The following is a 19,552-nucleotide window of genomic DNA, read 5'->3' as shown; positions in this document are numbered from 1 at the left end:
GAATGAATTTGAGAGACTTTTCGAGGCACTTCTTCATTCTTCAAAGCCCGTCCATGCCACTGTGCAGCCTCTCGTGAGGTTTCTGGATAAGGAACGTTTAGCGAGAAGCTCTTCGACTACGACCAAACGTTGATGTACAGGGCCACGCACGGGACGTATCTCTGGTAAGTGTTTTCATTTCTCCAACACCTTTTCCATTTACCATTGCTATAATGCTTTCTTATACTTCATAAAACATATCCCTCATCATTCACCCTCATCCCTCACCATTCGTCGCCCCCTTGGTCTCAAAAATTCCAACCCCTCTATCTAATCCCTCTTCCCAAAAACCTTATCATACCCCGTCAACACATACCGATACCTGACCTTATTCTCCGACACAGCCGTCACCGCCTCCTTGCACCCTTCCTCGCTAATATCCACCGTCTGGATCCAGCTCTGAATCTCCTGCTTGCTCGCCAAATCGAACATGGCCAACATCTCCGGGCGGTTGCCGATATGCGACGCGCCGATATAGCAGCCATTCGGCGCGAAGTCCTGCGCCATGAGAGTTGGGAGAGGATGGTCTCCGAAGCCAACTGTGTGAAAGCGGCCCATGACTTTCAGGGTGCTGAAGTAGTCCTTGAGGTTGAATTTGTGCGTGGCGTCGGCGCAGTTGAGGATGAAGTCGAAGTTGAAGGCGTAGGGCTTGTGCCAGTCTTCGTCGTTGGTGACGATGAAGTGCTTGGCGCCCATTTTGAGGGCGTCGTCTTTCTTGGAAGGGCTGTGCGAGAGGACGTAGACTTCGGCGCCGAGGGCGGCGGCCCAGAGGACGGCGAAGTGGCCGAGACCGCCCCTGATATGATCGTTAGTCTGGAGTCTCTTGCACCAGAAGACTGAGTTTGTTCCAACTTACATCCCAACGATAGCGACCTTCTTACCCGGCCCAGCACCTAACCGCACGAGCGGGCTGTAGACCGTAAGACCTGCACAAAGCATAGGAGCGGCAATCTCGCTCGAGATATTATCCGGAATCTTGAAAGTAAAGTACTCGTGCGCGCGGACATGAGACGAGTATCCTCCCTGCGCGATTGTTCCATCTTTGTATGGCGCGCCGTAGGTGTCGACGGCGTTGGGGCAGTAGTTCTCTTGGTCGGCCTTGCAGTTGTTGCAGGTCAGGTCGGCTTGGATCTGGGCGCCTACGCCGACGCGGTCGCCGACTTTGATGGTTTTGACGTCTTTGCCGACTTTGATGGCTTTGCCGACGATCTGGAGGGGTGGTGTGTTAGCATTGGGGGTTGTGAATGCTGGGGGGTGGGTTGACGACTGACCTCGTGACCGACGCAGATTGGAAGTGGGCAGTCTCCCCATCCGCCTGCACAGCTATCAATTCTGCTTCGCTCTTAAGAGACATTCAATACTTACCAGTGATAGTGTGGACATCAGAGCCGCACACACCGCACGCCTCGACAGCGATATCAATATCACGGTCCTCAAAAGGCTTGAGCTTGAACTCCTGCTTCTTGAAATCCTGCCACTTCTTCTGGTCCTCGATCATGAAGCCCTCGGCGGTATCTGGGTAGACCATCTTGACGGATTGTTTCAAAGCTCGAAGTGGTGAAGAAGAGTCGGGTGTGTGAGAGTGAGGAAGAATGAAGATAATCAGCTCACAGAATGCGAGATTCAAGTAGTCGAGAAGTTGACGCGAGGCGGAAAAATCTCAGCAGCAGCATTGGCAGCTTGTGAGGAGTGCAGAGAGCTTGGGGGCGACCTCTCTGTGGACGGACAGGGTCGCCCTCTGACCTCACTGCATGCGTGAAGCAAGCATCATCATGATCGTGACATCAAGACCACGTCCCAACCGTCTCGACCGCTCCGCGTAGCGCGTTTTCTTTCCCGTCCATGGTTGACGTATTTGTCTTCTCTGATCAGAGTTTCGAGACAGTCTTCAGAGGTTTTCGAGGCTCTGCTCGCGCCATCCACCGAGCGCTTATGTCTGTCGTCGCTCGGTCCAATGCTGCCCGAGTGGGGGTTGGCGGGGCAAAGTTCGCCCCTCACTTCTGCAGAGTCGCTCAACGACAGGCTTGCAGGGAATGGAGTCCAGACCAGGCCGGCGAATGCGTTGTTGTTTGTTGTAAAAGTCGAGTAGATTCGACTGAGTGCAAACAACAATCGCCACGCTCAAGGTCTCTCAAAAGGCATGGCCGGCACAAGATTCTCCTTACTGTCATGAACCCAATCTTCTTTGCGCCTCTCAACCTGCTCAACAGTCGTGGTGACTTTGATCTCATTGTTCTTGAGCTCCAAAGGACTTCCAACACTCCCTGATGCTTGCGTCCTCTCTTCGCCGCCGTCTTGAGTCGTCTCTGTAATCTTGACCTTAACGAATCCACTGCGTACTCTCGAAAATAATCCTCTTTTGGCATTGTCCCGTGTTGGGTCCCAGACTCGATCTACCGTAGATTGGACTCGACGAATGCCGGAGGAAAGGTTTGATTTTGTTGCGGATAGTTCGATCGCGGGAGTCACTTCGCGCGAGGCTCCTGATGTGGAGAACAGGGTCGGGAAGAAGCGGCTTACTATCCCCTTCATCGTTGGGAGGCAACTCGCGATAATGCCCACTGTCGCTTCCAGATTCGCATACAGCGCAGCCAGTGGATTGTCCCAGCTCGGATCTTTCGATATCGCAATGGCGTAGAGGGCGTAGAATCGTATCAATGACACTGCGCAGACTGCGCCGCCCAGCCCAAATACAGCCATGAGCATCCGTCTTTGCTTTTTGGGGAGGTTGAGGCTGTTGACGACTGGGAGAGGGAGGACTGCGGTAGCGATGTCGGTGGCGATGCTGAAGCTCGAGTTGAAGAACCTGTGAAGATGTGAGCTCTATCTTATATAGTTTGTTCTCAGCACCATGTACCATATCGGCAATCGATTCAGGCACTTGCCTGGTCGCTCAGGGTGCCAGAAATGCGAGGTGGGTTGGCAGAGGAAGATGGTAATGAAGACCGTGTATGCGGTGAAGACTGCAATGACCGCGCCTGTCGTCCGAGGCTCTGTCAATTCTCACAATCTCGGTCGCGGTCTGACGACGGTCCTGCTCACCCAATATGTATGCCGAAATCCTGAACCTCTTATTGTTCCCAAAGATGCGCAAGCATTGCAGGACGATGGACAGCTTCGCTAGGCCCAGGCCGAGGTAGTAGTTCCAGATCGATATGAAGAACCATAGCAGCAGGTACATGCTGTCATGGTCTGATAGGGAATCTTGGTGCTTGCCGAGTCCATATCGTACTGTTTTCAATCAGTCAACTGTTTCCACGCATGCGGACCCTCTCGCACGTGCCTTGGATGCAGACGCAGATCGAGAACTGCTCACAAAATCAGCCGCGACATAAAATCCCAAGCAACTAGTAGCCCCGTACTCACCATCGACGTGAAGATGAGAGACAGCGTCACCACAAGATCGTCTATCCCCGGTTGGTGACTGATAGCAAACCGCGTCCATAGCCTAAGTGCAACCGCGACAGCAGCAATAAAAGTGAAGGTCATCACCACACCAATGACCGTAGTAGGAGAAGCATGGCCACTCAACTTCATGTTGGTTCAAGGGCCTTGAGCAGTGTCGGCGATGTTGTTGGGGAGCAGTAAAGGATGCAGGAGGGTGCGACAGGCCCCATTTAGGCGATTAATGGAAAAGGAGTGCTACTTGGACCCAATCGACCAAGACCTCGTTTATACATGCTCAAGCCTGAGGTCGTCCCCCAGCGGGTACCCTGGTGATGAGCTGACATCCTACACGGTGGTTCAGGATGTTCTCGGGCACGGACAGGGCGTTCACAACTGGTCGATTTCCCACGGCATTGCAACTCTGATCGGGTTGCAGTGACTGCTCGCGATGGCCGAGTTGGGAATCGCAACTGGTTCTGGCCAGGACGACCTTCCACCTTTGTTGATGAGCATTCCGTGAGTAGTCATTGATGTGCCTGGCGACGTTGATATGCACACGTCTCGGGTTCGAGTCATGTTTATGAATCCGAGGGAGGTGAGTTTGGGATAGCTGATCCTGGTGAAAGTCTCTCCACGATGTCGTTAACAGGCAATGAGCCAGCATCGGGACTTTGGTACCAGGTGATCCCAAGTGTGCTTCACATTGGATTTTGGGCTGCCCAACAAGCATCCCTTCACCATCTTTTTGCCAGGCCAGGAACCTTAAAGTGATGCGTTCAGTGATCGGGCGAGGCCGATTTCAAGTGTGTTGTCTTTTTCTGTGCTGTGAACGATGTCGTTGGTTATTAGAGAGTGAGCTCTTACTCTCGAGGGCTCTGTTGCTCTCCGTGACCGTCTTCAGATCAGTTGACGTTTTAGCAATCCGTCATCATCTTCACTGTCGTCGATCAAAGTGTAGTCAATCTGACCACGCTGATGATCTGCACGGCCAGCAGCATTCTGCAACTCATACCCTAGGTGTAGAAATGCGACCCCCATCCCGAAACGATCGCAGCAAGCGAGTGTTCGACACGACAGGCTAAAAGGTGTGATGGAAGCGAAACGGACCTGCCAGCTCAGGCGACCCGAACCCTGATTGCTGGGGTACATCCAAACGATACCCAGAGAGCTCTTCGACGCGAGGCTCTCCAACTTTTCCCCAAGAGAACCCCTCATTCATGCTGCCCCGCTCTCTGCAGATGGTCCTCACGAGGCTCACAAGGAATCAGATGGAGCCAACGATCTGGTTCTTCCGCATGACCGCATGCCCTGAAATGGGAAACCGCTGTGATGATGCGCACGCGATTTGTGTCGGATGTTCGTAGGTATTTGTTGGCGTGTATTCAGTTCGTCATCTTGTCGCAAGCTTGAGACATTCCAAAGTCCAGTATTTCCTTTCCTTCGAATCGTACCTTCACAATGCCAGCCACGACACAGGATGGAGATCATGCAGTCGAGAATGAGCCAGCTCCAGAAACGAGTAGGACGATGAAAGCTGTGCGCTTCCATGGTAAAGAGGACCTGCGATTCGAGGACATTCCCGAACCAACATGCGGACCTGGCCAAGTCAAAGTGAAGCCAGCATGGTGTGGAATTTGCGGGAGTGACCTGCACGAGTACGTACGAATCCCAGTAGAGATCAAGCGCAATCCCTGACAAGCGCGACAGATATATGGGCGGTCCATCGCTTTGCCCGGAATCCAAACCACATCCCATCACTGGCGAGACGGTTCCTTTGACCTTTGGCCACGAATTCGCTGGCGTGATTGAAGAGGTGGGTGAGGGCGTCTCCGAAAGATTCAAGGTCGGAAGTCGTGTGGTTGTCGCGCCTATCATATATGATGGAGATTGTGGAGCTTGTCAAGATGGACTGGTCAATTGCTGTTGGAAGAACGGATTCGTTGGGCTGAGCGGTTGGGGTGGTGGTCTTTCAGAACACCTTGTGGTTCCAGAGTACACTCTCTACAATTGTCCGGACAATGTTCCTTTGGATGTTGCAGGTGAGTAAGTAGGACGCAGTCGCTTGAAGAAGCTACTGACCGTGTCTGCAGCACTCGTGGAGCCTCTTGCCGTAGGATGGCATGCTGTGAACTCCTCTCCATTTAAGAGAACCGACACAGCACTAATCCTGGGAGGTGGTCCCATCGGTCTATCAGTCATCCAAGCCCTTCGCGCTCGGGGATGCCATCAAATCATTGTTTCAGAAGTCAGCGGTATGCGAAAGCAATTCGCAAAAGATTTCGGCGCTCGTAAGTCTCGCATCAAGGAATGTCTTTAATTTCACCGCTGAAGTTGTTTCCGCTAGACGTGGTCCTCGATCCAACGAAGGATGACATTGTTGCGAGATGCCTTGAATTGACGAACAAGAAGGGGGTCGACGTTACGTTTGATGCTGCTGGTGTACAACCGGGCCTCGACCAAGCAGTCAACTCCCTCAAAGCGCGTGGTACCCACGTCAATATTGCCATTTGGGAGAAGAGGTATGTTGCAATCATGGCCGAAAGCAAAGCTTAGGAACGTTATGGCTGATGTATTGAAGATGCTCCCTATGGCCCAACGACTTAGTATTCAAAGAGCGAAGATATCTTGGAGTAGCAACTTACGTCAAAGCAGATTTCCAGGTATGTAATAATCCATGTTCAAGACAGCAAAGCTGATGTTAGTCCAGGAGGTGATTGATGCTTTATCCGACGGCAGGCTCGACATGGCTCACCAGATGATCACCAAAAGAATAGGCATGGATCAAGTGCGGGAAGAGGGATTCCTGACATTGATCAACGATAAAGAGAATCAGGTCAAGATATTGGTGGAGGGAAGCGGAGAGAAGTGAGAATGTTTGATCGCGAAGTCTGCATGAAGGAAAACAGAGCGACAGAAGAATGCCTTGTCAGTTCTCTTGCATGTACGAAAGGATGTGTTTGAGGTGTGGATGGTGTCAACGCCATGTTGAATAGCCCGACAAGCGCCATCAAGGTCTTTGCCAGGTGACGTTGCTGCCACAGCATTTGAGCTGGTCAGAGGTCCATAATAATTCGAGAGTGACTTCATGATGGTACCGTCCCATGTCCTTTGCATCGAGCGTGTATACATGTAGCAGTCGAGAGCCCAATACTAATAACAGTCTAACAGAGACTTTGGATTTGAACGGGGTCGATTCATGCCACAAGCGCAATTTCCAGCTCCGGCCAGTCGCGATCGATGTCCGTCTGGCGCGACTGGTTCGCGGTCGAATGGGATTTGTGTGCGGCTAATGCCCAGCCAAGTATCGTAGTATACCGAGGCGAGTGGTGTTGTGACGGTTGTGATGGTGGTGTGAGGCTTGCTGGAAAAGCCTGCTCCCGCAACAACATGAAGATGATGAAGATGCCAACTTCCCACCTAGCCGGAACAAGGCATTGCGTTGGTCTGGAACGGTCCCGAATCCTTTCAACGGATGCGCGAGTACGGGAAAGGTACGCAGCATGGCATTCGCAATGAGGTCAGAGGAAATCTCGCAAGAAACATTCCGCGAGACGCGCCTGAATCAGTGCAGGGCAGCTTTCTTGGCCCTGCCTCTGCACGGCCTTGGAAGTTGTGGCTCAGTCCTGGCCAAATGCCGAATTGACTTTGACCGAGCCCTCGATCGTGAGAGGCCCGACGGCGAGCCGCGGGCCAGGCGGCGCAGACAGGCCAATTGCAAGTTGTCCTCGCGCCAAGCGGGCAGCGCAGCAGGAGATTGGGATGATCTTGTGATGTGGCGTCTCGAGCGACAAAGCCATCCCATGACGTAGGAGGTGAGTTTGGTGAACTTCTGTCGTGTCGCGCTCGCTCCATCACCACGGCAAGTTTCTGCGCCAGGTACATTATACGCCCGGCTGCCTGCCTACACCACCGGCCCTCGCACGACAGCAACTTCCCTTCCGCTTCCCCTTTACACATACAGACCTTGTTCCTCGTTGCACGCACCTACCGACATCCAATCGCTGAACCATCACCATGGGCATCGTCAAAGGAGGCGCATTGCGCCTTTTCCAGACCTTCCTCTACGCCCTCGCCTTCTGCTGTTCCGCAGTCATCCTGGGCATCTACTCCTACTTCCTCTCCGTGCTCGCAGACAGAGACATTGCCATTCCAACATGGGAGAAGGCTGTGGAGGGCCTGTCGGGTGCCGCAGTCCTCTACCTCATCTTCGCCGTGATCCTCACATGCTGTCTGGGAGGAATTCAGGTGTTCGCTTTCCTCGCATTGGTACGTTTCACTCAGTCGCATTCTCAATGGCTTGTATAACTAACCGACACAGGTCCTTGACATCTGCTTTGTCGGTGCTATGATTGCCATCGCTGTCATGACCCGCCATGGAGCGAGCTCGTGCAGCGGCATTGTCAACACTCCGCTCGGAACTGGCGAGGCAAACTCCCACGCAGCTGGCTTCAATGGAGACTTTGGATTTGGCGACAACGACACTCTTACCTACGCTGTGTCCCTGCACACCGCTTGCAGACTCAACACTGCTGCGTTCGCCGTGTCCATCATCGCTGCTATCCTCTTCCTCATCACTGCTGGCATGCAAGTCCTCCTCGTCCGTCATCACAAGAAGGAGAAGCGCTACGGCCCATCCCCATCTAACAACTACACTTCTGGCTTCGGCAAGCGCAAGTTCTGGCAACGCAAGCCAAAGGGCAATGCTCGTGACACCGAGCTTGGTGCTGGAGGTCTCGCTGCCCATGGCCCTGACATGCGCCCAAGCCACGAGACTGGCACGACCATTGGCAACAACAACGCCGCTGCCTACGACAAGGATGCCTACGCACCACAACAAGGTTCCCACGGAACCTATTACGGCGCACCCCAAGGGACCGCAAACCCATACACAATGACTACCGGCACTGCCACCAATTACTAGGAAGGAGATCATTGTCCCCTTCATGACCATGACCGCTGACCTACCCACGCGAACCACGAATATACCCCTTAGGCTAATATGAGCCTTTGTACTATAGAGAGCAAAGGAATCCACCACCAGGAACCAAGAGAGTCTGAAAGAACAGCGCTTGGAGTTGGTGCACCGTTTGCTTCAGCGGATGCAGTTTTGTATGCTATGACCAGAAGATACCAGTAATGTAATGACCAAATCACCAATGTTCTCCGTCTTTCACCATGCTGCCGTGCTTGCTGAAGGGTTGTTTGCCCCTTCTCCTTTGTGTGGGATCATCTATAATATCACGCCTTGTATCGTGTGATAGAGTTAGTGACAGCGCACCAGCGGATCAGCACAAGATCACATTGCCAAACCATGAGTGACGAACGTCCCAACGATGGACAGTCGACCGAACAACACGCTTTCCAATTCCTGCTGCAATACTTGGACAGAATCGTCAACAGAGTCGTCAACAAAGCCAAAGGCCTCGAGACCAACATTGACCAAGCCCTGAGAGATCACTTGGCAACAAAGGATGGCGGTGGAGCGGTCATCGATACCGGCGAGTCGGAGGCCGAGGAAGAAGAAGACGACCATCCGGGGAATGTTGCCGGTGGAGGAATCGTCGACACCAGCGGGGCGAGCGATGAGGAAGAAAACCAATCTCCAGGTAGCCTTGCTGGTGGAGAACCGAACGAAACCAGCGAGCAGGCGGCTGAGGAAACAGATCATCGTCAGGAGAAACCAACCAGTGAAGCAACGATGCAGAACAGCTCGAAGCACGACGGGGTACCAGACCACCCTCCACAACCCCTCACCGGCAGCGACAAACCCCATCTCCATCAGCACCGCAGACCACGCAGAAGTCTCCCAGATGCTGCGCACAGGCACCCTGCTCCTCCAAAGCTGGGGCCTCGACAAACCCACACAGCAAGAGAAAGCCCGCATGTTCAGCATGGCGTCCGTTTTCGACAGGGTGACGAAGGCGCTGCGGGTGGACATGCAGGGCCGGGAGAGGGCTTTGGAGGGGATTCTTTGGGAGGCTGCGCGGGATGGGGAGTTTCAGGCGTGGAGGGTGGAGGATAGGAGGGGGCGGGAGGAGCGGGAGAGGGGGTGGGAGAGGGGGCGAGAGAGGGTAAAGGGGGAGGGTGAGGTGGAGGTGGAGGTGGAGAAGGGGAATGTACAGGTGCAGGAGAAGGGGAATGAGAAGGTGAAGTTCGGGAAGGTGGTCGAGCAGGAGGGCGAGGAGAAGAGGGAGAAGGAGAGGCAGAGGAAGAAGCTGCAGAAGAAGCGGAAGCAGCAGCAGAAGAAGCAGGATGGCGAGAAGCAGGATGGGGAGAAGCAGACAGGGGAGAAGATGAAGGAGAAGAGCGTGGAGGATGAAGACGAGTGAACGAAGCACTTTGCCCTATTGCTGGCGGGCACATCTCATGGTATGTACTTGCGCCATTTGCTTGGTGCTTGCGCTCTCGTGTGAGATGGTCAGAAGATAGCATCAGCAATGCCATGAACCAGCCGATCACTTCCTCCCATTCCTCACTGTTGTATTGTGCTTGCTCGATGTCTGAAGACTTCCTCCTCCACGCGGCTTCCATCATCCGCTTCGTCTTATGGCTCCTACTGGTGCTATTCGCTCTTCTGGTTGCTGTTCTGTATGCCACGACCAGAAAACATCATCAGCAATATCATGATCACGTTCTCTATCTCCTCTACCTCCTCTACCTCCTCTACCTCCTCAATGCTCTTCCCGCCGTTTGCTCACCTGTTGTGGTCCCGTGTGTTGAGATCAGGAGAGAGCTGATTGATGACTAGGTTGTTCATGTTGTCCAACATCGACAATGGAGCTGTGCTTGCTGGGACTTGTTTGCTCCCTTTCTGGCCTTGTATATATACCGCCTTTGATGGCAGGTACTGGGAAAAACATCAACATCAACACTACCAACAGCACCAACATCATCATCAAAGTCAACGACAACACCAACATCAGCATCAAAGTCAACACTCACTCAGCAATAGCTTCAACAACAGCACCAGAAAACTTCAACACCTCTAGGAGTCTGCTCAGCAAAACACCCGCACAAAATGTCTGGAAACCAATCGCAGAACACGAACAACGAGCTCCTGGACGCCGTCCAGCAAGCGTTCAACGACATGGAAAGCCGCGCCAGAGTCCTGCAGGCCACCATGCGTGATACCGTGGAGAGGCGCCAGCGACAAAATCCCGCCAGCGGCAGTGTGAGCACCCAAAGCACGGGCACCCAGACCGATCGCAGCCTCACCCTCAACGGCTCGCAGCTCGACTTCCTCGAGGGAAGGTTGAGGTCATTGCAGACCGTGCTCTCGCTCTGGGCAAGGGTTTTGTCGCTCAGTATGGCAGACAAGGCTCGCATCGTCGCGGTCTCCAGCATTAGTTCCGCGATTGCGGAACAGCTCCAGATAGAGTTGGGACCCAGGTTGGGCGAGCTCGTGCAGCAATTTGCTGATATCGGTATGATGGGCTGGGTCAACCAGGAGCGTAGCAGGATTGCTGCGGCCAGGGCAGAGCGGGAGGGTTGAGTGGAGTTGGTGAAGTTGAGGGGGTGCAGAGACTTTTCTTTTTGCAATTGATTAAGGCTCGAGTTTGGCGTGGTTCATTTTTTCTGCACTTATGCCACTCATTCTGCACGGAGTTAATGGAGTTCACTCTGCCTCACCACTCCCCACCTTCTCCGGAAACACACGATCCCAATAATCCAGCGAGATCTCCTGATAAGATTCCCTCTCTCCCTCGCGGTAGTTGTCCGCCAAAGCCCTCAACGCCGTCCACTTGCCGTTGCTCATCGCAAACCTCGCGGCGATGTTCCGACTGACTTCGAATACTTGATCGCGTTTCATCGCCATCGCTTGGTCGACTAGGACGTCGCCGGAGAATTCGTCGCCGCGGTAGTGCTTGCCGGATTGGAGAAAGGTGAGGTTGAGGGTTTTGAGTTTGCCGTGCGTGTTTAGTACTTTGGAGAAGTTTTGCAGTCGTGCTTTGGTTCTGGAGATTGAGGCCTCGTCGTGGGCATCAAAAGTGACTTCGAGCTCGATGTGGCGAAGACGGGGGAGGATTCCGCAGTCCTCAATGGTGCCTAGGTCGATCAAGGTCGTGAGAGACTCATTGGTGTTTTCTTCACACCGAAGGCTCAGTTCCACCGCAGTGTTCTGATACAGCAATGGAAGACATTCTTTGTAAATCAGTCGACACGTGAGGAGGATGGCTGTAGCCGTGAGAGATCCCTCTCCGCTGGATTGGACGTAGATTTCGTCGAGGACGAATAGAGGTTTTTGACAGTGAGTTTCCTCGAAGACGTACTCGAAGATGTGCACACGGAGTTCGGCGGGCAGGTCTAGTAAAGCGCTGTGGCTGGACATTGTGATTTGGACTTCGTTCATGGAACTTCAGACGTTGGGAGTGTCCACGAAATGCGACGGCAGACTCCTGTATTTGACGAACACTGTCCAGGTGGTGTTGAAGCAAGATATATAGGCCGTTCTTTCTGCTATGAGCGATGTCCTGAGATTGACACGGCAGTTATTGGTTGAAGCGAGGAAGACGTGAAGTCGCCTTCGGCTTTCGGCAGCCTCACGGACCACACCTCGAAGCCGGCCAGGGCATTCAAGATTCAAGGGTTGTTTGCGGCATAACTTTTGGTGATCGCTGTATCTTCTGCAACACCACAGCTCACCAGCTCATTGCAACCTCGAATGCGATCCATCGCCCGCCAGAGCGCTCGCTTGGCCAGCAGCAGTCGAGTCCGCCAGCCATCTCGCCCACGACACGCCCCAGCTCAACACCATGTTCGAAGCTTCAGTAGAACGGTTCAACATTCGATAGACACACGCGGGCCAAATGGAGAACACGAACCGTCGACCCCAGCCGAGCAAAGGCAAGACGACCAAAAGTCTCAAGTGGAAGATGCAGCAAAGTCAGCCAAGCAGAATGAGACGAAGAGCACAGAAGAGGAGCCCAAGTCTGCGGTAGCCAAAACAAGAAGGACACGGATACAGAATGCGAAAGATCAGAAACCGCCCAAGCCTCCGCCGGTACCTGACTGGTTTCTCAACCATAATGTCAAGCTCGTGACAGAGTCAGTGAAGCCGAATCGAGAGGCAAAGAGCGCTCAAGTTCTGCGTTGCGTTGACAAGGATACCGGGCACACTTTGTTCACAGTCCCTTACTACGAGGCATGGCCTGTACCTGGGTTGCCTGGAAGACCTACAGAAGAACACAAGTCGGACAAGGAAACGGCAAGGAAAAAGTCACTCGATAACAGTTTCTTCGACAACAAGTTCACCTCCACCCAAGCAAAGCCTGCTTCTTCCAAGGCACGGTCGTCGGCTCTTATAACGCCCCCGTCGGAAGAAGCAGAGAATGAAGTCAACCCACATTCGTTGCTACGCTGGGCTTTGCTGGAAGCTGAGACGGGCATCAGAGCTGGCTTCACAGTGGCAGGACAGGTGCCGTCTGCTTTGAATGCAGCGTCTCGAGTGGACATTTCGTTGAATTGTCCCGATTCAGATTCTCACGAGCAGATGGATGATATTGTAGAGGATTTGGCGAACCTGACGCATTCGGACATAATTCGGCTGGACGCCAACGACTTCGCCGATTTAACTGCAGACTACGTAGGAGGGGGCGAGGATCTTCCTGGATCGTTCTCGTCGTTGGGATACGATGTCTTCGACGGATACACAGCGAACCAAGCTGGGTATAGACGTGCTGCCGAGGAGGACATGTACGATGAAGATGAAGAGGACGAAGCCGACGAGGAAGATGAAATGCATAGAGACGGCAGCTCTGGGCGATCGCGAACTCTTGACGATCTCAGGAGAGCGCTATATGCACGTCGCTTCGATCTCGCCAAAGCTTTTCAAAAGATAAACGTGACGACAATACCGATTGGAATCGCGCCAGAATCTAAAACACGACCGACCGGCGATCCCGCAAGCAGCCCTTTCAGAGCAGCGCGTTCTTCGGATGGCCCCGAATACGATCGAAGGAGGCTCATAGACCTTCTCGACAATCTACTGGAAGCACCCAAGCTCAAACAGGCTTCTGCAGCGTCATATGTCGATGGCTTGAACAACCGCCTTGCAAACGCTTCGGCGGGACGGGACTCTAAGCAGGGTATGACAACATCAGATCGCTCGTACCAAGCTCTGTGGAGACCTTGGAGATCAAGTCCTGGTTGCTGGTACCCTGATGTCGCAGGTATCATCGCAAGCCGAGTGAATCGCACGGCCAGTGATAAGGATGCTAGTACGTCGTTGAGACTCGAGGCGGACGGAAAGCAGGTTCGTGAAAATGCCAGCTCTTCTGGACTTTCTAGGCGGATAATCGTTCACGTTCGCGACTTGAAGGATATTTGCGGTTCACAAAAGGGTGATTCCATCATTCGGGATCTCGTTCGTGTGGTGCAGAAACGCCGTCGAAGTGGACAAGAGATCATTATCGTCGGTACAACAGCTCAGGACGTTGGTGGTGGACGCTTTGGTTCATTCGAGCCCAGGTTGGATGAGTTCCGTACGGTGACGGTGCCTCCATACTTCAACATGCCCAAAGACGAAATCAACCAGCTGAAGACGGAGGATTTGATCAAGGACAGCGGCGATATTCCAACGTATCGCAGGATCCTCGAGATCAACTTGCGACACATCCAGAGTATGCTGCAGCGCCTGCGACCAGCCGACTCATTTGACTTGTTCTCAGCGCAGTCACAAAGTCAACTCAGACTGGCAGGAAACGAACTTCTCGGCCAGACAGTTCTGCCATTCGATCAAGTGCAGCGCCTGGTCCTCACAGCAATTGGGCTATCACAAACGCACGCTCAATCAGACGTGGTGAACGCATCACACATTGGACTGGCAGTCTTCGTTGCCGGTCGGGCTGATCGAGCTCACCGTGCTTGGTCGGATCACAATCTCCAGCAGAGTGCAACTGCTGAAGCCGATGTGCTCAAAGAGTCGTCACACAATGCGGAGGCTGACAAGGGGAACGGGAAGATTGAGAAGTTGAAGAAGGGTTGTAACCAGCACGAAACGAAGCTTCTGCCAGGAGTGGTCGACCCGCAAAACATCAAAATCGGCTTCAACGAAGTACATGCCCCGCCTGAGACGATCGATGCATTGAAGACGTTGACATCTCTTTCCCTGCTGAGACCTGATGCTTTCAAGTACGGTGTTCTTGCTGCCGATAGGCTTCCCGGATTGATCCTGTATGGTCCACCAGGCACGGGCAAGACCTTGCTGGCGAAGGCTGTGGCTAAGGAATCTCGTGCAACGGTGCTTGAAATCAGTGGCGCTCAGATCTATGAGAAGTACGTGGGTGAGGGCGAGAAGATGGTAAGGGCTGTCTTTAGCTTGGCCAAGAAGCTCTCGCCATGCATTGTCTTTATTGACGAAGCGGATGCCATTTTCGGCAGTCGCTCTTCTGCAGGAAGTCGGAACACCCACCGTGAGATCATCAACCAGTTCTTGCGGGAATGGGACGGAATGGACTTGCACAATGTCTTCATCATGGTGGCGAGCAACCGGCCCTTTGATATGGATGACGCAGTGCTAAGAAGACTGCCAAGGCGATTGCTGGTCGACCTGCCGGTAGCGAAGGACCGAGAAGCGATTCTCAAGATTCACTTGAAGGAGGAGCAGCTGGATGCAGCGGTGGACCTAGGCAAGCTTGCAGAGGACACGCCTCTTTATTCGGGATCTGACCTCAAGAATCTGTGCGTGGCAGCGGCGCTTGCATGTGTGCGAGAAGAGAACGAACTAGCCGCGAGCAAGCAGGACGATAAGGCGTTCAAGCTGCCTGACAGGAGGATCCTGTCGAGTAGCCATTTCGAAAAGGCACTCAAGGAGATCAGTGCATCGATCAGCGAGGACATGAGCTCGTTGACCGCCATAAGGAAGTTCGACGAACAATACGGCGACCGTAAGGGACGGCGTAAGAAGTCATCGTACGGATTTGGCAGCGCAGATGTTGGTGTGGATGAGTCCGCGGCGAGGGTCAGACAGCCGACGACGACAACAACTACGCCTCCACCGCCGTGAGAGAAAGTAATCAGCAATGTAATAGAATAGAGATAGAAGCCCGTCTGATGTGATCTTTGCCTTGGCGGCGGCGCTCCGAACAGAGTCGCATTCGCCAGTGCATGACTTCGCCCGGCTAGGCAAAATCCTTCACCAAGCGATGAGTGTAAAGAGCCACCATCGTGAAGCCAAGCAGATTCAAAGACGTAGGCGTGTCAGAGACAGGACCGGACTTAAGGAAGCAGAATAGGTCGTTTAGATAGGGCCGTGGTTGGATAGGCAAAGTTCTGTAAAAGCCACAGGCAAGGAGTCCACGCAATCGTGGTCCTGGTCGAAGTCTTGGAGAGCTTGGCCTTTGTGAACACGAGATGTGATGCGTTAGCGCCGTAGCGGTAGCGGTCCTCGCATTATTGTTTATGCAAGGCCGTTGACAGTGGTGATGCTGTGTTTGTTGAAGTCGTGAAGTCTATTGAATGTGTGCAGTTGATTGAATATACGTGATTGAACAGTGGCGATGAAGTAGAAGGCCGTCTTTATAGTTTCCCTTTGTTGCCAATGGTGATGACTGAGGTTGCCGGGCGACAACAGGGGCACCCATTTATAGCGGGTGCGGGTGCATAAGCCGGAGGATTTCAGCCGAGAGAGCGTGCTGCGAACTTTCTTGGAGACGAGACAACGCTGTGGCGGAGAGGCTAGCCTTGTTACACCAGCCAGTGCACTAACTACATACTACTGCTACTACCCTCGCTCGTTACCACAAACAATCTCCAATCCATTCACTCACGACTGCTCTCTCATCACCGTTGCCGTTCGCTTTCCATACATCCAACCGACAAACAACCTCGAATCCCCGCATACATTGAGCACTCGCATGGACGAGGCGACAGTCCGACGCTCCACCCTCGTCTCCTAGGCGCCCTCGTCGCCGCGGCCATGCAGCTCCTCTCCACCACGACCACCCTCCTCTCGCTGGCCGCAACACTCCTCACACCCCTCGCCGCCGCCAGTTCCACGATCCGAAACCCCATTGGCGCCCTTTCAGCTGTGCAGAATGCGACAATCCACACCCATAACCACCGGTTAACCGCCCTGTCGGAGTTTGATCTGACCTTCAACATCCGCGACGAAGTGCATGTTCGATTACATCTCGAACCGAACCATGATATCCTCGCGCAAGATGCGACGGTTCAGTACCTTGCGCCTGATGGCAGTGTGTCGCGGAAAGAGACGGTGGATCGGTTAGGGCATAAAGTGTACAAAGGCACGGCATGGGTGCAGCGACCGAGTATTGGACAGGTGCGATATCAGCAAGTCGGATGGGCGCGTGTATCAGTCACGAGGGATGGGAAACATCCCATTTTCGAAGGCGCGTTTTCGGTGAATCACGATCACCACCACGTTCAGAGCTCGACGAACTACAGACGGACGAGACATCGCATGGATCCGGACCTTGAAGAGGCCGATGATGATTATATGGTTGTTTGGAGGGACTCGGATATCGTGCCGGACGAGGTGCATTTGCAACATCAAGAGTTGAGGAGGGATGTGGACAGTGGGTTTGGATCGTGTCTTTCGGATCAACTCTCGTTCAACAGGCGCGATGATCATCCCGTTTATATGGCTATGAAGATGAAGCGGTCGGATTCGTACGGGATTATGGATCTTTCGAATATGTTTGGCAAGAGGCAGATTGATGGGACGACTGGTGGCAACTCTGCTGGAGTGAACCTCGCTAGTACCGTTGGCCAGACACGAGGATGCCCGACTACTCGAAAGGTGGCGTTGGTTGGTGTTGCTACTGATTGCACGTACACCAATTCTTTCAACTCGACACAGACTGCGAGAGAGAATGTCATCTCCCAGATCAATACCGCCTCGGGGATCTGGGAAGGGGCCTTCAATATCTCGCTTGGACTGCAGAACCTGACTGTTTCGGACGCCAACTGCCCTGGCACGCCTGCTACTGCTACTGAATGGAACCAGGCTTGCTCTGACTCGGTCGATATTCAACAGAGATTGAACCTGTTCTCTGCCTGGCGTGGAAATCAGCGCGACTCGAACAGTCATTGGACTCTCCTGAGCACTTGCAATACCGGATCTGCCGTCGGTTTAGCTTGGCTTGGTCAGGCTTGTGTCGGTACAGCCATCACCACGAACGGCAGTGTTACTGGAAATGGCCAGAGCAGCGGCAATGGACAGGAGACCGTGACTGGAGCCAACGTCGTAATCCGGACACAAGGTGCCAGTGAATGGCAAGTCATTGCCCACGAGACTGGCCACACTTTCGGTGCCGTCCACGACTGCACGTCCCAGGCGTGCGCTGACAGCAACTTTGTCAACTCACAGCAATGCTGCCCACTTAACAGTGGGACGTGCGATGCTGGCGAACGTTTCATCATGAACCCGTCGACGTCTCAAGGTGTTCGAGACTTCAGCCCATGCTCCATCGGCAACATTTGCTCTGCAATGGAACGAAACTCCGTCAACAGCCAGTGTTTGACCGACAACAGGGGCGTGACTACTATCAGCGGACAGCAGTGCGGCAACGGTATCGTCGAGCCCGGCGAAGACTGTGATTGCGGTGGTCCGGAAGGCTGTGGGAATGATGCTTGCTGTGATCCAACGACCTGTAGGTTCACGCAAGGCTCCGTCTGCGACGACTCCAACGAAGACTGTTGTCGTAGCTGCCAGTTCGCCTCAAATGGCACTGTCTGCCGTGCCAGTACTGGCGATTGTGATCCTCAAGAGGTCTGCTCTGGCTCGTCCGCTACTTGTCCACCGGATCAGACTCGCGAAGACGGCTCAGGGTGCGGTGATGGCCTCCAGTGCGCTTCTGGACAGTGTACCAGCCGTGATCAACAGTGCAAGTCTGTCATGGGCAGCTACACTCGTGGTAACGACACCTACGCGTGCGATAGCTCTGGCTGTGCAATTAGTTGTGCCAGTCCCGAGTTTGGCACAGGCGTCTGCTACGGTTTGCAACAGAACTTCCTCGACGGAACAACCTGTGGCGGTGGAGGCCGTTGTCAAAATGTAAGCTCTCATCATCCCCTTCCTATCCACTTACACCCCAACTAACACATCAATCACAGGGACAATGCAGAGGCTCCTCAGTCGGCGGCCAAGTCAAATCCTGGATCGACGATCACAAAGGCGTCGTCATCGGCATCTGCGCCGCCATCGGCGGCCTCCTCCTCCTCGCCATCCTCGGCTGCCTCATCCGGTGCTGCAAACGGCGTCGCGGCGGCTCTAAGCGCGTCCCCAGCCCGCCTGTGCCTCCGCCGGGTGGTTGGCAAGGCTGGAATGGCGGCGGCAACACCTCCCGCCAGATGCAGCAGCAGCAACAACCCGGCGGGAATTTCTACGCCCCTTCATCATCGCATCCTAGTCAGGGGTGGTTTGATCAGGGGAGTCAGCGCGGTGGTGGTGGGAACAATACTGCCTGGCCGCCTCCTCCGCCGCCGCCGGTTTATCCTACAAGAGGGAATTCTGTGCGGTACGCATAGTTCGTTCGCGGCATTCGTTCATTTTTCGGCGTTTAGATGAAGAAAGGGGAGGGAAGAGAACCCTCGGTCAGCATTTTGGTTTTTTTGTTTCTGTTGTTGTTTTGATTCTATGGCATCTTGTCACGACGACCCATGATTTGCATTTTGAGAGAAGGGAAAGAGGCACAGAGAGAGCGACGGCCCGATGGGCTTGGATATTCCGAGTGAACGAACACCGTCGGCGAGACAGGACGGTCGCTAGGATACGGCTGGTCTCGAGGAAGGGAGTCGGGACGGGTGAAGAGACACGGGGCATTTGAGAAATAGTTGTACATAGGCTCATGAACTGCAGTGCAGTACAGTGCAGTGCAGATATGGCTGAACAGATAGATGAGGAGACAGTTGTATGCCAGACAGACAGGGGATTGAATAGTTGTATTGTCATGTCATCATTGTCCTTCTCGTTACTTTCAAGGTTGAAGGGTCATCTCCGTTGTTTGCAAGTTGTCCGTGACATCTGAAGGGTGTTTGGAAGCGTAGTCGCTTGTATTCAATTGGAGAGAGACGACAGTAGCGCACACACACAAGCGCAAGACGGGAGACGGTCAATGATAGCTAGCTGATCATGATGAGCACTACTGCTACTATCTGGCCAGAG

General features: G+C 53.6%; 9 protein-coding genes across 9 annotated transcripts; 6 read left to right on the top strand and 3 right to left on the bottom strand.

The window, feature by feature from the left end:
* Window positions 1-309: 309 nt before the first annotated feature.
* Window positions 310-1,567, bottom strand: M409DRAFT_27829 (uncharacterized protein; the record flags this gene model as incomplete). Its single annotated transcript, XM_033808746.1, has 4 exons — window positions 310-835; window positions 896-1,248; window positions 1,311-1,354; window positions 1,405-1,567. The coding sequence occupies 4 exons, from the start codon at window positions 1,565-1,567 to the stop codon at window positions 310-312; spliced, it is 1,086 nt and encodes a 361-aa protein (XP_033662662.1).
* Window positions 1,568-2,160: 593 nt separating this feature from the next.
* On the bottom strand, window positions 2,161-3,576 carry M409DRAFT_69573 (uncharacterized protein; the record flags this gene model as incomplete). Its single annotated transcript, XM_033818358.1, has 4 exons — window positions 2,161-2,845; window positions 2,897-3,017; window positions 3,082-3,270; window positions 3,402-3,576. The coding sequence occupies 4 exons, from the start codon at window positions 3,574-3,576 to the stop codon at window positions 2,161-2,163; spliced, it is 1,170 nt and encodes a 389-aa protein (XP_033662661.1).
* Window positions 3,577-4,953: 1,377 nt separating this feature from the next.
* On the top strand, window positions 4,954-6,295 carry M409DRAFT_69572 (uncharacterized protein; the record flags this gene model as incomplete). The annotated part of the gene is made up of 6 exons (XM_033818357.1): window positions 4,954-5,081; window positions 5,134-5,465; window positions 5,517-5,714; window positions 5,771-5,945; window positions 6,005-6,086; window positions 6,134-6,295. The coding sequence occupies 6 exons, from the start codon at window positions 4,954-4,956 to the stop codon at window positions 6,293-6,295; spliced, it is 1,077 nt and encodes a 358-aa protein (XP_033662660.1).
* A 1,145-nt stretch (window positions 6,296-7,440) lies between these two features.
* Window positions 7,441-8,347, top strand: M409DRAFT_58846 (uncharacterized protein; the record flags this gene model as incomplete). The annotated part of the gene is made up of 2 exons (XM_033814013.1): window positions 7,441-7,692; window positions 7,745-8,347. 2 exons carry the CDS (start codon window positions 7,441-7,443, stop codon window positions 8,345-8,347), a joined length of 855 nt encoding a protein of 284 aa, XP_033662659.1.
* Window positions 8,348-8,737: 390 nt separating this feature from the next.
* On the top strand, window positions 8,738-9,755 carry M409DRAFT_58845 (uncharacterized protein; the record flags this gene model as incomplete). Its single annotated transcript, XM_033814012.1, has 2 exons — window positions 8,738-9,095; window positions 9,136-9,755. The coding sequence occupies 2 exons, from the start codon at window positions 8,738-8,740 to the stop codon at window positions 9,753-9,755; spliced, it is 978 nt and encodes a 325-aa protein (XP_033662658.1).
* Window positions 9,756-10,444: 689 nt separating this feature from the next.
* Window positions 10,445-10,918, top strand: M409DRAFT_27824 (uncharacterized protein; the record flags this gene model as incomplete). The annotated part of the gene is made up of 1 exon (XM_033808745.1): window positions 10,445-10,918. The coding sequence occupies one exon, from the start codon at window positions 10,445-10,447 to the stop codon at window positions 10,916-10,918; it is 474 nt and encodes a 157-aa protein (XP_033662657.1).
* A 123-nt stretch (window positions 10,919-11,041) lies between these two features.
* On the bottom strand, window positions 11,042-11,755 carry M409DRAFT_58843 (uncharacterized protein; the record flags this gene model as incomplete). Its single annotated transcript, XM_033814011.1, has 1 exon — window positions 11,042-11,755. One exon carries the CDS (start codon window positions 11,753-11,755, stop codon window positions 11,042-11,044), a length of 714 nt encoding a protein of 237 aa, XP_033662656.1.
* A 333-nt stretch (window positions 11,756-12,088) lies between these two features.
* M409DRAFT_69570 (uncharacterized protein) lies at window positions 12,089-15,430 on the top strand (the record flags this gene model as incomplete). The annotated part of the gene is made up of 1 exon (XM_033818356.1): window positions 12,089-15,430. The coding sequence occupies one exon, from the start codon at window positions 12,089-12,091 to the stop codon at window positions 15,428-15,430; it is 3,342 nt and encodes a 1,113-aa protein (XP_033662655.1).
* A 912-nt stretch (window positions 15,431-16,342) lies between these two features.
* On the top strand, window positions 16,343-18,915 carry M409DRAFT_69569 (uncharacterized protein; the record flags this gene model as incomplete). Its single annotated transcript, XM_033818355.1, has 2 exons — window positions 16,343-18,442; window positions 18,502-18,915. The coding sequence occupies 2 exons, from the start codon at window positions 16,343-16,345 to the stop codon at window positions 18,913-18,915; spliced, it is 2,514 nt and encodes an 837-aa protein (XP_033662654.1).
* Between the last annotated feature and the right edge of the window lie 637 nt (window positions 18,916-19,552).

Source organism: Zasmidium cellare (assembly GCF_010093935.1).
Source record: "Zasmidium cellare ATCC 36951 unplaced genomic scaffold M409scaffold_39, whole genome shotgun sequence".
Taxonomy (NCBI): domain Eukaryota; kingdom Fungi; phylum Ascomycota; class Dothideomycetes; order Mycosphaerellales; family Mycosphaerellaceae; genus Zasmidium; species Zasmidium cellare.
Note: the sequence above shows the minus strand (reverse complement) of the source record. Positions and strands in the feature narration are given on the sequence as shown.